General features: G+C 41.3%; 1 protein-coding gene across 1 annotated transcript; it reads right to left on the bottom strand.

Annotated features, from left to right (window-relative positions):
• Positions 1–6,548: 6,548 nt before the first annotated feature.
• On the bottom strand, positions 6,549–13,530 carry LOC142150344 (sulfotransferase 6B1-like). Its single transcript, XM_075205541.1, has 6 exons — positions 13,151–13,530; positions 11,684–11,868; positions 10,675–10,801; positions 9,369–9,463; positions 8,218–8,404; positions 6,549–7,796 (listed from the first exon to the last, which is right to left on the bottom strand). Exons 1-6 carry the CDS (start codon positions 13,287–13,289, stop codon positions 7,678–7,680), a joined length of 852 nt encoding a protein of 283 aa, XP_075061642.1. The 5' UTR covers positions 13,290–13,530; the 3' UTR covers positions 6,549–7,677.
• Positions 13,531–14,405: the final 875 nt, after the last annotated feature.

Below are 14,405 nucleotides of genomic sequence, written 5' to 3'. Positions count from 1 at the left end.
CGCTGCATCTAGTTCTCTGTGTTGAAGCGATTGACGGATCTATAACCTTTTATTAGAGCGCGTCTGTATCTGTGCTGCATGGGGGTGATTAATGCTATTTTCTTACAGATTATGGAGAAGAGAAGTAAAACAATGGCAGCTGTACTGATTTCTGAGCCTAACAAGCAGACTTACTAGCTTATTGGAAATTAAAACCCTACAAAAATATTTTATACATTCATCCTTAATATTTACCGTACGCATTAAAAATAATATTGTGTTAGCAGTAGGTGGCCGGTACCTCAGCTGGTCCGTTCACCCAGCCAGGGCACCCACAGACTCAGATCTTCATGAAACGTGGTACAGCTGATCCTACCACATCTACTAACCCTCAGTTAATCTTACAAGTTCATCTATATCACTCGCTTTTTATAGTAAATCTTCTTGCAGGGTTTGACAGCCCTTCTCCGGAGAATACTCTTTGTCTATCATTCTACTAACTTTATCTCTCAGAGTGGAGCAGGTTTAATATTTCTCTTTGCATATGAAGATTTGCTATGGATGCATTTCATGGAATTTCAAAGGTGACTCCCGTAATTCTGTCAGTGATGTATTGATTTGCTCCAGAGTTTCATCACTGTCACTGTTTAAATCCACCTCTTCAATGTCATGATCCAGGTTTCCAAATTTTGGGTGTTTCTGTACCTTTTCTCGGCATGTATGACATATTTTCTGACCAGGGATTGACTTTACAAGATCTGGGATTTTATTTAGTTTTTCAGAGAAGTCACCGTCGACAACCAGAAGTGCTTTTGTTATTTTTTTCTTGAGACATTTAAATGGATCCAAACCAGTTGTCTGATATGTACAGTATTTCTGGATGTCATATCCTCTGTGATGCTCACAAACATTTAATAACAATGTAGAATTTATTCCATTCCTGAGGGACAAAAGTTCTTTTTCTGGAATCCTTAGGGGGTATATTTACTAAACTGCGGCTTTAAAAAAGTGGAGATGTTGCCTATAGCAACCAATCGGGTTCTAGTTATCATTTATTTAGTACATTCGACTAAATAACAGAATCTGATTGGTTGCTATAGGCAACATCTCCACTTTTTCAAACCCGCAGTTTAGTAAATATACCCCCTAATGTTTGGATTAAATCCAGTTTGACCCCTTTTGTGTAGAGCTGGTCTTGTGGCACTCTGTTCCGGTTTCTTTTCCCACACTGCACTTTTCAACAGGCTGTTCAGTGTGACATTTCTGGAAAACACAGAAATTTCTTTAAAAAAAAGTTCTTTTGCAACATTCATCATCAGCACCATTTATTTATATAGCGCCACTAATTCCACAGCGCTGTACAGAGAACTCGCTCAGATCAGTCCCTGCCCCATTGGGGCTTACAGTCTAAATTTTGTAACATACAGACAGACAGACAGACTAGGGTCAATTTCATAGCAGCCATTTAACCTACCAGTATGTTTTTTTGGAGTGTGGGAGGAAACCGGAGGGCACTGTATCTTCTGATACAGAACACCTTCACTGTAAAACAGACAAAGGACTGACCACAGTGCAGTGAAACCTGCCTCGAGTGACATCACCTTTTGAGAACGTTGACGACTACTATTGTTTCAGAAATTACAGAAAAGCAATCAACAGGGGCAAGTGCGCCTTATAGGGGTCATTTTTATGAGGAATTTAATGGTGGTGTTTAAAATTTCAAAAGGGAAACACCTGGGGCTGAGTCATAAGGAGAGCAAAGCATAAATATGGAGTAAATTTCCACCTGGGTAAAAACCATGTTTTTAATGTTCAATAATGCTTATTGAACACAAGAATATTTTCGTCTCTAAATGATTCTTAATGACTCTCACTCAGGAATATTGATAGAACTTTTTATTTCTGGAATCCCAATATTGTGATCAGGGCCGCCTTCAGCAATCATGGGGCCCAGTACGGGTCCCCCCTCAATGAGCAACAGCAACACATACTTACCTGGGGCCCCGCTGGTCTCCGCTACTCTGTCTTCAGCCTGGCTGTCACCGTGACAGCCAGACACCAGGATGCGATCGCAGGGGTGCAGGAATCATTCCCCCTGCGATCATGTGATCTGCCTGTGACAGCCAGGCTGAAGACAGAGTAACGGAGACCAGCGGGGCCCCAGGTAAGTCTGTGCTGCGCTGTTGTACCGGGCCCCCTGGTGAGCCCGGGCCCGGTACAACTGTACCCCCCTGATGGCGGCCCTGATTGTGATTGACAAAGGATAAAAATTTCAAAGTGATCTGTGGATGAGACACTGAGATGTAATTTGTTTATGAGCCCTCACACTAAAAACGGAGAATCAGGAGGGGCATTTCTGAGCAATTTTACGTAACTTTGGCCTATATCTCAGAAACTATGAGACCTAGAGAAGATACATTTTACATGGATTAGTAGATATGTGGTAGTATGAAATATACCAAGTTTCATGAAAATCTTGAGTTGGGTGTAATAATTTTTTTTGGGTGATTTGACATGGAACGGCCCACAATATAAATTTGCTAGAGGGATGGTGGGTTCACTAATCTCGTCTCTGGGTCTCTTACTGCATCGAGGTGATAATAAGGATCCTATTAGTGTAAGTGGTGAGACCTGGGTCCAACAGCCAGAGATAAGAATTAGTAATGTTGTCTCTGAAGGCTGCCGGTGTTAGTTTTCAGCATATTCGTGGCTCTGTATTGTTTAATTTGTTTGTTGCTGACTGAAGGGTGAAGATCAGTCTCCAACATAAACGTAGAGTTAATTCCTGCTCTACAGACACAGGGCAGCTGCTTCATTCTTACATTGTTGAAACAATACTGCTGTACTCTGCCAAACGGTTCATTCTCCTGCAAGGAAACAACAGCTCCGTCTACATTATGTATCTGTTAACAGACTTCTGCCCAGAACATTTTGCCAGCCGGGTGGCATTAAGAAGCAGCTGGGTGGGGGCAGTGTTATACTTTGCAATAATAATGTAAAATGCTGGAGGTTATCACACCTAGGACTGGTCAGACTGGTGGTCAGAGGTCTATCACACACACTGCTGGCTGTAGTGCTCACATAGGGCCTGTTAATAAGAGAAACAAGGGTTTATTATATTATAATAGGACTCTGTTGGGCTCCAAGAGCCGTGTAGTAAGTAAAAACAGCCCAATGGAGCAACTGGGAAATAGGTGCTGGGAGAAGACTGTGTCAATTCCTTCTGTCCTAACCTTGTTTATATTATTACTCTTGTTCCGGTCTTCAGCCAGATACTGTGGGAACCAGATCACACAGCGGGACTCTGTTTTCCATTTCCCATAACAATGGAATGTTGTAGCTGAAATAGTCAAAATAAAAGGTACAGTTTGGATCTATGTAGCTTGTTTTCAACGTCTTAAGTGAATTGTATGTTTGTTTTATTGTGGATTGTAATAATTTAAAATTAATTTTTCTATTGGCCACCATTGTTATATAAACCAGAAGTGTCCTCCACTCCCCGTGTGCCTTGAAAAAGGCTACTCTTAATCGAAGAGCCAATCACTTTGTCAGACGTGGGGAGCCGCGAGGAAAAGAACCCTCTGGAGTACTGACCCCATGACGTATCGGAGGTTCGAAAGGACAGAATCCTGGTCATCTGGGGTTTTGGAGCAATTAACAGGAAGATAGGTACTCTTACCACCTCGGTGCCGCCCAATCACCAGGGTGACACCAAGAGTCCTTTAGCCATACAAGAGACGCATAAGATCTTTCTGTGGGCTGAAACACGTTTGAGAGCCATCTTGGCAATTTATATCCATGGGGTAGAAAATTGGGAGATGGACTTTCTGAGAGTCTGCATAATGGCAAATAGTCCCTCCATCCAGGTTGGTGGGCAGGTAGAGTCATCTGAACATCCACATAATGCCGTCTTGGTTGAACCACCTCTTGTGCGCCATAGCAAGTGATCTTCTTGCTGTCTCGGTAGACTCCACTGGGGGTTCCTCCTAGTTTACCTGTTCTGAGGGTGTTAAGGTTAAAGAGAGAGGGTGTTCTGGTCATTGTAGTGCTGCAAATGTGACCTTGGAAGGCCTGGTACACCAACGTCCTCTTCATGGAAGGGGTTGGTTGTGGCGTCTACCTTTGCGGCAGGTCCTGTTAAGGGCAGCACGGTGGCTAAGTGGTTAGCACTTCTGCCTCACAGCGCTGGGGTCATGAGTTCAATTCTATGGCCATGGCTGTGTGGAGTTTGTATGTTCTCCCTGTGTTTGCGTGGGTTTCCTCTGGGTGCTCTGGTTTCCTCCCAGGCTCCAAAAACATACTGGTAGGTTAATTGGCTGCTATTAAATTGACCTTAGTCTATCTCTCTGTGTGTGTGTTTGGGAATTTAGACTGTAAGCTCCAATAGGACAGGGACTGATGTGATTTTCTGTACAGCGCTGTGGAATTAGTTGTGCTATATAAATAAATGGTGATGAAGTCGAAGACAGTTTTATCATCTCTATTTAGAATGTCTGGCATTAAAGGCTTGGCTGGTGAAGCGCAGACCATGCTTCAGGCTCGGAAACCAGGTTTAGCCAAAATATATCATCCTGTCTGGAGAATATGTATTGTCTGGTGTGACAGGAAGGGGTACCCGACCTCTTCTTTTTGACTGTCCAGGTTGCTTATCATCATCATCATCTATTATATATCGCCACTAATTTGGCAGCGCTGTACAGAGAACTCATTCACATGCTTATGTTGTTGTAGGACGGTCTGGACATTCGTTTGCACTTTAGTTCACTTAAGGGTCAGGTGTCTGCTCCTTCTGCTTTTAAAGAAGACTCGCTGTGATGCCTGATGTGCAGACACTCATACAGAGGGGGCTTCATGTTAAGCCTTCGTATGTTCCCCTGGTAGTGCCTTGGGATTTAAACTTGGTGTTGAATGCTTTGCAGCAACCCCTGGACACAGTGGATTTGAAGTTTCTGATGTGGAAGACTGTTGTCCTTGAATCCATTTCTTCGGCTATATCTTACGGCATTATCCTGCAAGTCTCCTCTTCTTGTCTTTCATGAGGATAGGACGGTTCTTCAAAGCAAGCATTCATTCCTCTCTAAAGTGATGTTTAGATTCCACATAAATCAGGACATTGTCATCTCTGCCCTGGCCCAATGTAGGTCTTCGGAGGACGAGGTTTCTCTTTTCGTTCTCTGGATGGGGTCCGAGCTTTGCGCACATATGTGCGTCAGTCCCAAGATGTGCGCAAGACTGAGGATCTTTTGGTTCTCTATGATGTTCGTATGAGAGGTTGGACAGAGTCTAAGGTGACTGTTGCTTTGTGGATTATGACTGTGATCCATCAGACTTATATTGGGGCTGGGCAGCCTGTTCCAGATAATCTTAGGGCTCAGTCCACGAGGTCTGTGGGTGATTCCTGGGCGCTACACCACGGTCCCTGGTCCTCCATTCACACGGTTACTTGGTTTTACAGGTTTCATGTGTTTGCATCAGGGGACGACAGTTTTGGGAGAAAGGTGCTTTGTGCTGTTTCTTCTGAGTGTTCCCACCCGTGAAGACACCTTTGGGACGTCCCCAGTGTCCCCCAGATGGATGCAGGCGCAAATAGGATTTTTATACCTGGGTAAAATCCATTCAGGAATACAACAACATCCTCTTCTAATAAAAACACAAGTCACACAAATGGAGAAAGCGGAGCTCTACGGGTGTCCTCTAATGCACTCAGAAAAACAGATTTTACAAAAGTATAAAAATCCTATTTTTTTTTCCTGGTATTGTGAAGTTACTTTGAATAACAGTTTAAAAAAAATATATTTGCACTGTTACATTTTACTCTTTTATTTCTACACACTTTTTGGAGACCTGAGGATCATTGTAAAACTGGACTTCTGAAAAGGAAAAGAAACATTTATTTTTAATTGTGTGTAGAGACTAATGAGCTTCTCCCATATTTAAAATATAATTTTTTTGCTTTAGAACGAGTATTGCTATAGTCCTTGTGTGATGTAGTAAAAGCTGCGGGTTCACATTCGCTATTTGTATTGTGTGGTCTCATATTGGGGCTTTGTACATGTAACGTTCATAGCGCTCACCGCGCTCCGCGCCGACACATTGACGTGAATGGGGGACACTGGAGACTGTCTGACTATAACGACTCCCGTATGACACATCCATAAATCAGCAGAAAATAAAAACAATGTTCGCTGAACACTTCAGAATCTATATTTTCTTTTCCTTTTTTCCCCTTGTGTTATTTGCATAATGACGTTGTATGACATACTTTTGCACCTGTCAAACACATATTGATTTGCACATATGTTACTTCTGCAAGTTCTTAACTCCACACCTCTTCTCATAGACCCCCAGGTTACATTGTACATGTCATTTCCGTGACTCTTCTGTTCTTACTACTGAAGAAATGTGACTATATCCTTACATACGCCCCTTATTATGCCATGTGTCTGTCTTTTTATAATATTAGAAGTGAATCATTTTTGTTCAGTAAAGACCAATGAAGCATAAAAGCATTTATTCAAAGAGACAAAATGCAGAATAGAATTAATTTGTACAATAAACATCTTGGACAATTTCCACTTGATAAAATAAAAAGCAACTTTCTGAACGGCACCGGGCAGACTGGGGGGCCCGTTATTTAAAATATGTTGTTCCATATTCTGTCTGATCTACATACATTGCAGGAAGCCATAAGTGCATAGAAAAATGCTCCCCCTCCCCCAGAACACATGCACGTTCTTTAAAGGATAGTTATTGATGTTGAGTTGCCCCAAAAATATTGTACTGATCAGTTTGAGTTCCCATGTCTCAGGAATCAGAGATGAGCGGTGATAAGAAAGATATTTGGTGACATAAGGGGTTGTTGTGGGAACGTGTGGGCGCACCGGAGCCGTACTCCAGCCGTAAGGGGGCGCACCGGAGCCGTACTCCAGCCGTAAGGGGGCGCACCGGAGCCGTACTCCAGCCGTAAGGGGGCGCACCGGAGTCGTAAGGGGGCGCACCGGAGCCGTACTCCAGCCGTAAGGGGGCGCACCGGAGCCGTAAGGGGGCGCACCGGAGCCGTACTCCAGTCTGAATCTTTCCTGAGTGAACAGGAAATATTGAAACGGTTCATTAGAGAATTAATTACTATTTATATACACCAGGATACGCAGTAGCAATTTACAATTAGGAATAAACAAAGTAATAAAACAAGAAAGGGTGTTAACAAACAGACAAAGTGGTAAGAGGGGGCTGCCCACAAGCTTACGTTCTATAGGGAATGAATATATTGCCTGAATCTTTGTACTTGTTATTAAGAAACTGGTCATGTGATTTAGTTCTTCCACGCACAGAAGAATAATCTACAGTGTAACCTTTTCTTTTCCTTTTAATAACATTTTTATTAGTAGCCTGAGGTCATGTGGTCTCCTTCCCTCGTCCACAGGTACACATCGCCACCTTGTGGCTGCAATAGAGAACTAGATCACTTCTCTTGGGAGTTAGAGAACTTCACATCTAATTAAGGACAGATCAATTCTGGGGAAATCTGTTCCCCAATGAGCCCCTAATTGTCCCCTATTGCTACTGGGGTTCCTTGAGGAACCTGTCTGTACATCCAACATATGTTTGACCTTTGGTAGCACAAGTCCATTATATTCTGTAACTGTACAATCATAAGTAACATTGCTCTGAAACGCCTATTACGGAGCTGTGGTTTCATCAGTTTCCGTAGTGAATGTGTTTGGCCAAGCGGCTGGAATCCATCTTTGTGTTATACAGGTCATCGAACAGTCTGTTCTGTTTGTTGGTGAAGTAATGTCTCCACTCGCCCACAATGCCTGCAAGAGAAGGATGAAAGTTGGGCTATGTACACATAACAGTAACATATCATATAGTGACACATCAGCATCTACCATGGTACAGTAAGTCTGTGTGGAAAGATCACCATTTAGTACAGTTGCCATTGTATTACTTCTCTTCGTCTTTTGTGTTCTCCCTGAGACCTCTTACAAACAAGGTTCCTAACGCCTACTAATCATCCCATCCCATCAGCGGTTTTGGCCCCTACTCCCCTCCGGGCCCTGTAGATGCAGCACTCTACAACAGCGCTAGTTCCGCCACTAGACATGGCGGCATTGTGACTTCTACATTTCACCATTAGTGTTATATATACACTCTAGGCTGCAATCATTGTGGGTGTTATTGTGTTACTGGGCATTGGAGTTTGGCTCAGTTTAGGGCCCCCGTTGTGTCCCTCACCTTTCCTGAATATCAGTTTCTTATTGGACGTCAGTGAGCAGACCGTGTGCGTCGGGTCGTTATTTTCTTTCTCCACGTTGGTTTTCATTTCCGCGAATGACGTCTTCTTGCAGATCTCGTGGATTTCGTTGTCGTTGATATTTATGCCCAGGTAGCAGCTGATTTTTTTTACTGCTTTGAATGGATCCTGATGAGAGAAATAAAGACACAGATTTGTACAATAGAAATGTACGTATTAGACTTTACTGAGACTGATTTACGTTGATCATCCCACCTTCCGCCGGGCCTACAGCTAGTTTTACTGTTGGACGATTAGGACTGTACTACAGTGGGTGGGGGAGAGGGGGGGACATATCCATACTAAAGACTTGCAATACAGCAATACCAAGCACTCAGTATGTGTTGCTGACAATCACCCCGCTACATAATGTAATACCGCTGCTATTCTCTATGCCAGGGCTGCTCTCTGAAAGTGCAATGCGCAGCTAATGTCTACACATGCGCATAGTGATCTGACTCGGCAGACCTTTCAGATTTCTCCTCATAAATGAAGTGAAGACCCTCAATAGCCATTCTCCAGAGAAAACAGCAGTTTGATAAATAGACCCGTTATTATCAGTAATCTGCTCTCGCTGTGTTTGTGGCATAATGCAAACATTCAATGCAACATCTTACTCGGACGTTAACAATCTGGAACCGTAAACCCTTCAGATCTAACCGCAGAAAAGTCGAAACAAGAATCAGGAACTTTTTTTTATTCAACTACTTAAATCATAATAGGCTAAATGTTAGAAAGCCGGATGGATGGGAGATGGATATGTTCCCTGTAACTGAATGCCAGTTATTTAATTGTAAATGTCACTATAGATGATGCAGGGACTGAATGTTGGCAATGTGACAGTTTATTTTTTAAAGATTTGTCACCCACGTGGCAGCAAAATAGCACAATCCAGTAATACATTATATTGTGCAACTTTAGCAAAAAAAAGTAAAGAAAAAAAATTATTTTGTTTGCAAGATTTTAATACACGTGATCGTAATGTCCGTCATTCAGTCTATAGCCCATGCCAGCAGTTTCATAGTGTTTGACACTGCTGCATATAGGAGAGGTCCTGTGTGATGAATACACATAATGAGATAATTAATCTAACCTCTTTCATAGATTCATAATACAGGAATAAAGGCCCCATTTCGTTCCTGTGTCCTTCCCAGCTCAGTATGTGATCGAACCATGATCCGCAGACAACTGTAAGATATGTTATGATTTGGTCAGGGGATTGGTGATTACAGATACATTCAATGATTGACTAATAATTAAAAAACAATGACATTGATGAAACCATGAAATGCGTGGGAGTTCCACACATCGTTCAAACCTTCATAGACAGTGACAATATAATCTAGTTACAGATAATCAGTAGGTTGTTGTTGTTTCATTGTTTGACCTTGGAAAACGTATGTTTATTTACCAGTCAAATTTAGTATTTAATAATCAGTTTTATCAATTGAAGGATCCTTGATAATGATGAAGCCTAATGAAAGTCCACAACAACATGACTAGATTACTATTTGTGAGAGACCTTTGGGCAGTAACTCTGTGCCAGCTCAGTTATATAACCGAGGACAGTCCGTCCTGGGATGCAGTAACGGCCAAAACTCTATCTTTATGGCTCAGTGTCCACAAGTATCAGAACAGAACTGGAGTATTCCAAGAGATTAACCCCCTATTATGTTTATATGACAACATTACTTTGTGACCTTTTCCTTAAAGGAGAATTCCATGAAAAATCTTGATTTATTTTATGTAATAAAACCGCATACGGTGGTGATTGATACAGTCTCGTCGACCACTTCCACCTGCGTCAATGTGGGAGATGGAGACAGGCAGAGCTGAGCTTATTCCGGACCGCGAGGGTCCCAGGAATTTGGAGATCAATAATAGGAATAAATATTTTTCATGGTATTCTTTTTTGAATTAAACTATGTGACTGGGTCAGTAACTATCGCACTGTGGTGCAGAACAAGAAAAGGAACATTGGTCATAGCAACCAATCAGATTCTATCTATCATAATTCTAATGCAGTTTATAAAACAAAATATCTAATTGGCTGTTATGGACAATGTTACTATTTTTCATTAACTTTCAACAGAGGGAAAGACTCGTACCATGATCTAAAATCCTAGGAATAATATTATATAGTGACTACATATATATATCTGTACATATGCATCTATATTCTGATGGTAGTAATCTGTGGTCAGTATATATCTATAGAGAAACCTGTATAATATGTCATTATTCTTATAATAATTATTGTTATATGTATTCATTATTAATTTTTTATATATATATATATATATATATATATATATATATTATTATATAGATAGATGCTATAATCCATATATACAAAGCAGATAACACAATGTGACTATCTAGTAAAGCTCAGTCCTCACCCTCTCCTTGCAGGAACATATTGAAGTAAATGCTCCACATGTCGATGGTCGGCAGATTGGGGTTATCTTTGTAGTAGTAATAGAGAGAGACAGCTGTATCTTTAGGGTTCCGGATGATATAAATGGCCTGGGGACAATATCACACAGTGAGTGACAATTATATCATTTCTGTGTAAGAACAAGTAAAATAAGACTTAGTACAATCATTTTACATTATGTGTTTATCAATAAAAAGCCGATCAGACTCATTACCAACATTTCTATATAGTAAAATATTTCATTGTGTTATGTGATACATTTTCTGTAACTTGATACATTCAGGATATTACATGATACAATTTCATCTTGGATAGAAAACTAGAATCCACAAACGTCTCCTACTAAACATCTCTAATCATTATCACAACTGTTACTGACTGTAATGTTATGTTACTGTTATCAGCTATTGATATGACTGAATGTGTGATAGGAGTTATCTGTTGTTTACTTATCAATTATCACATTCAAAAATCTACTTCTCTATTAAAAGCACTTTTAATAAATGAAAGAAAATGGAAAATTATGGAGGAATTAAAGAATACATTAGTGTGATTTCCCACAAAATACTTATTAAAGATGTTATTTGGCCATTTTTGCTTTGGAAACAAAATAAGTGACTTTCTTGTTGCCAGTTACTTGTTTATTACTTCTATGTTCATCTTTGAGAAGAAATTGATAAAACATTTGTGAACGTACGTGTTAAAGCCTAACCTTACCTCTGTAACTTCCACTTAAAATATATATATATAATCTCTGTGGAATAACTACACTTAGGTGCACACTTTGCAGATCCTATAGGAGCTAATCAGACATTTGTTTTCCATTCTGCAGCAGACAGATACAGACTAGCTGCAGATTGGTTGCTGTGGTACAAGTTTAAATGCACGATTAGTAACTGAGCCCTCTCGTCTAATGGATCTCTGGTGCTGTCTTCCACTGAATTCAATATAAAGCCCTCTCGGGGCCTCACCTTGCATTTCTTGGCTTTGAAGTCCTTGGGTAACATGTCGTAGTTCAGGTGTGTTGGGATGATCCTCCTGGATGTGATTTTATTCATCTCTTCTAGTTTTGAAACTTCTCCAAACTCAATAGGGGAGGTCAGTGATACTTTGGTGGAGTAAAGATGCTTCATAATCTCTGCCAGCCAGTGTGTACCTGTAATCATCGTACATCGGAAAACGTGATGTGAGATATTCAGGGACAAGATAAGACACTAAAGCAGCAGAACTGTTATCTGAGAATTGTTCTATGGAACATACAAGGGCTAAACTGTCACTAAAATATTTCTGAAATGTGCAATGTCCAGGATTTAGTGTCGGATACAGGGGGATTTAGTGTCGGATACGGGGTTTTCTGTTTTGTTTTGTTTACCAAGATTCAGTTTCGGCTGCATCCTTAGGGCCCCTTCAACAGAATCCTGGAGTTATTTTACTAAAACCTCTAAAAAGTCGGATTTTAGCTACCATTTATCTAGTACATTTTAGAAAATGATAGACTGGTTGCTATGGTCAACATCTTCACTTTTCTTTTTTAGAAGTTTTAGGAAGTCTACCCCCAGTTTTCATTGTAGTTGTGGTGCTCAAGTCTTAATTACAGATTTCGTTCAAACATTTGGGCTCTTAATTGTACCATGAAAATCAACAATCTTAGTTGGTTTCGTTTTTGGTAGAAGCGTTTGTAAGGAGATTTAGGGGCCTATTTATCAACGCTTTCCCCCCTGTTAAATCCCAGAAAACAACAGTATTCGGGGATTAACCACTAAATTGCTATTTATGATTGTAGCATTGCAGCACGTATCTCAGATATCTGCTGCTTTGCATCTCCTATCGTTTTACTGAGCACTGCCCATAAAAGTGTATGGGGAGTGCTCAGTAACGTTGTTTAGCAATGTACGAAATTAACTTTTCAACAATGTTAATGCTCAAGCTGGTGTACATTAACATGATTGAAAAGTTTCACTGCCGGCAGATCTGCTCTTCGAAACAGAGCTGGACAGCGCATGTGTGGGAGGGATCATGTGATCCCCCCCTGTCACATGACCCACCGTCTTTCAGTCCAGGTCTCTGTATTCATGTCCGAGCTTTTCGATCGGTGCATGCGCACAGGCATTCAAAGCAAGCCGGAAACCACATCGCAGAGGACCGCAAACGAAGAGCCCGTGAAAGGTAAGTGAAAGACTTCACCGGAACAGACGTTTTTCAGAACGGCTGTTCCTGTGTTGACTTTTCAATCCTCATATATGCAATGAGGATTAAAAAGTATCTTTCATAAGTGCTACATAAATAGGCCCCTTAGTATTTGGGTGAATCCTAATTTACAGATTTGTTGCATCCCTACTAAAAAGAGAAAACAAAATGACAGCAACTGCAAACCAAACAGGCAAAATAAGTGTAAACGCTGCCCGGAGAGACCAGTATGATGGAGAAATGTACTATACCAGATTTTGGGTATGAAACAAGGAGGATGTCATCTTCTCTGGCCTTGAAGGTGTCCAGGGATCGCAGCAGCTCTGCCGAGGACCGGGTGGTGAAGGGGATGCCATTGAATACATGGATGAGATCAGATTGGGCAGACATGGTGGAGACTGGAGCAAGTGCTACTCGTTGGATGCACTGTTGAGATGCAACAGTACCGAGGATCGGTCTGCGGGGTTAATATAAGGGAGGCGAGAGGCGGATCTCATCGGCTTTCATTACTGATCAACCAATTGATTACAAATACATTTTATCAGGGAGTTTATGACTCGGCTAATTAGTATCGGCTGTAAACTCAAACAAAACAATGATCCATTATATATGTTTGATAATTACGAACTTGTTGAACCTCATTATAAACTATTCAATAAATATCTATACAATACCTGTGACTGTACAGTAAACCCCGTGACCCTTCCAGCCGCTCTCATTCCCAGGAAAATAATTATTCTTTTATCTAAACGCTGGATATCTCACTGAGGCTCTGTGATAAGAAGGACAGAAATCAATTTGGTCATAAGAAAAAGAATTCTATCCAAGAACGGAGCTGAGTGACGGATCCTAAACTATAATCATTTGTTACATAATTCTGCGATTTGCTTTCCTGCTGTGTCACGCTGACTTGTGGTTCATGATGTGATAGGTTTCATCCGTGATTAATATTCTCATTAACCCCTCGCCTGCTCTGTACACATATAATATTTTCTTTAGTTTCACCAGTGGGATCAGAATCAGATATTACCTGTCTAATTATAACGTAGCTGCATTCAGAACTGGACCATGTAGTAAGTAACTTAGGCTTCTATCTATGGCTCAGTGGGCACTGACTGGCCTGGAACTTTATTTTTAGTGAAAGTTTTGTTTTGTTTTGACAAATGGAGGTGGGGGAGGATGCCAAAATCTATAGTTACTTCATAAGGCTCTAGCTGCAATACAGCCAATGACGGAAAGAAATCTACCAGACACCCCAGACGTCTATCCAGCCACCGGATCCCACTGCTCAGTGCTCAATCATCCACTGATCAGGATGTGATCCAGAACCAGCACAAGTTAGCGCTACCTTTCCACAGGGCGCAGAGTCTAACGTGACGCCGGTCTTCAACAGAGGCCGCCGCAAAGCAGGTTGGAATTGGCTGCAGGCGTCATGCATGTCGTGGCCATTGGGGTAGGTCTTGAGCGTGGTTCGTTTATAGAATAAAGTGGCACCTAAATGTTACA

This window comes from Mixophyes fleayi, chromosome 4 (genome assembly GCF_038048845.1).
Source record: "Mixophyes fleayi isolate aMixFle1 chromosome 4, aMixFle1.hap1, whole genome shotgun sequence".
NCBI classification, from domain to species: Eukaryota; Metazoa; Chordata; class Amphibia; order Anura; family Limnodynastidae; genus Mixophyes; species Mixophyes fleayi.
This window is presented reverse-complemented; position numbering and strand designations above follow the sequence as displayed.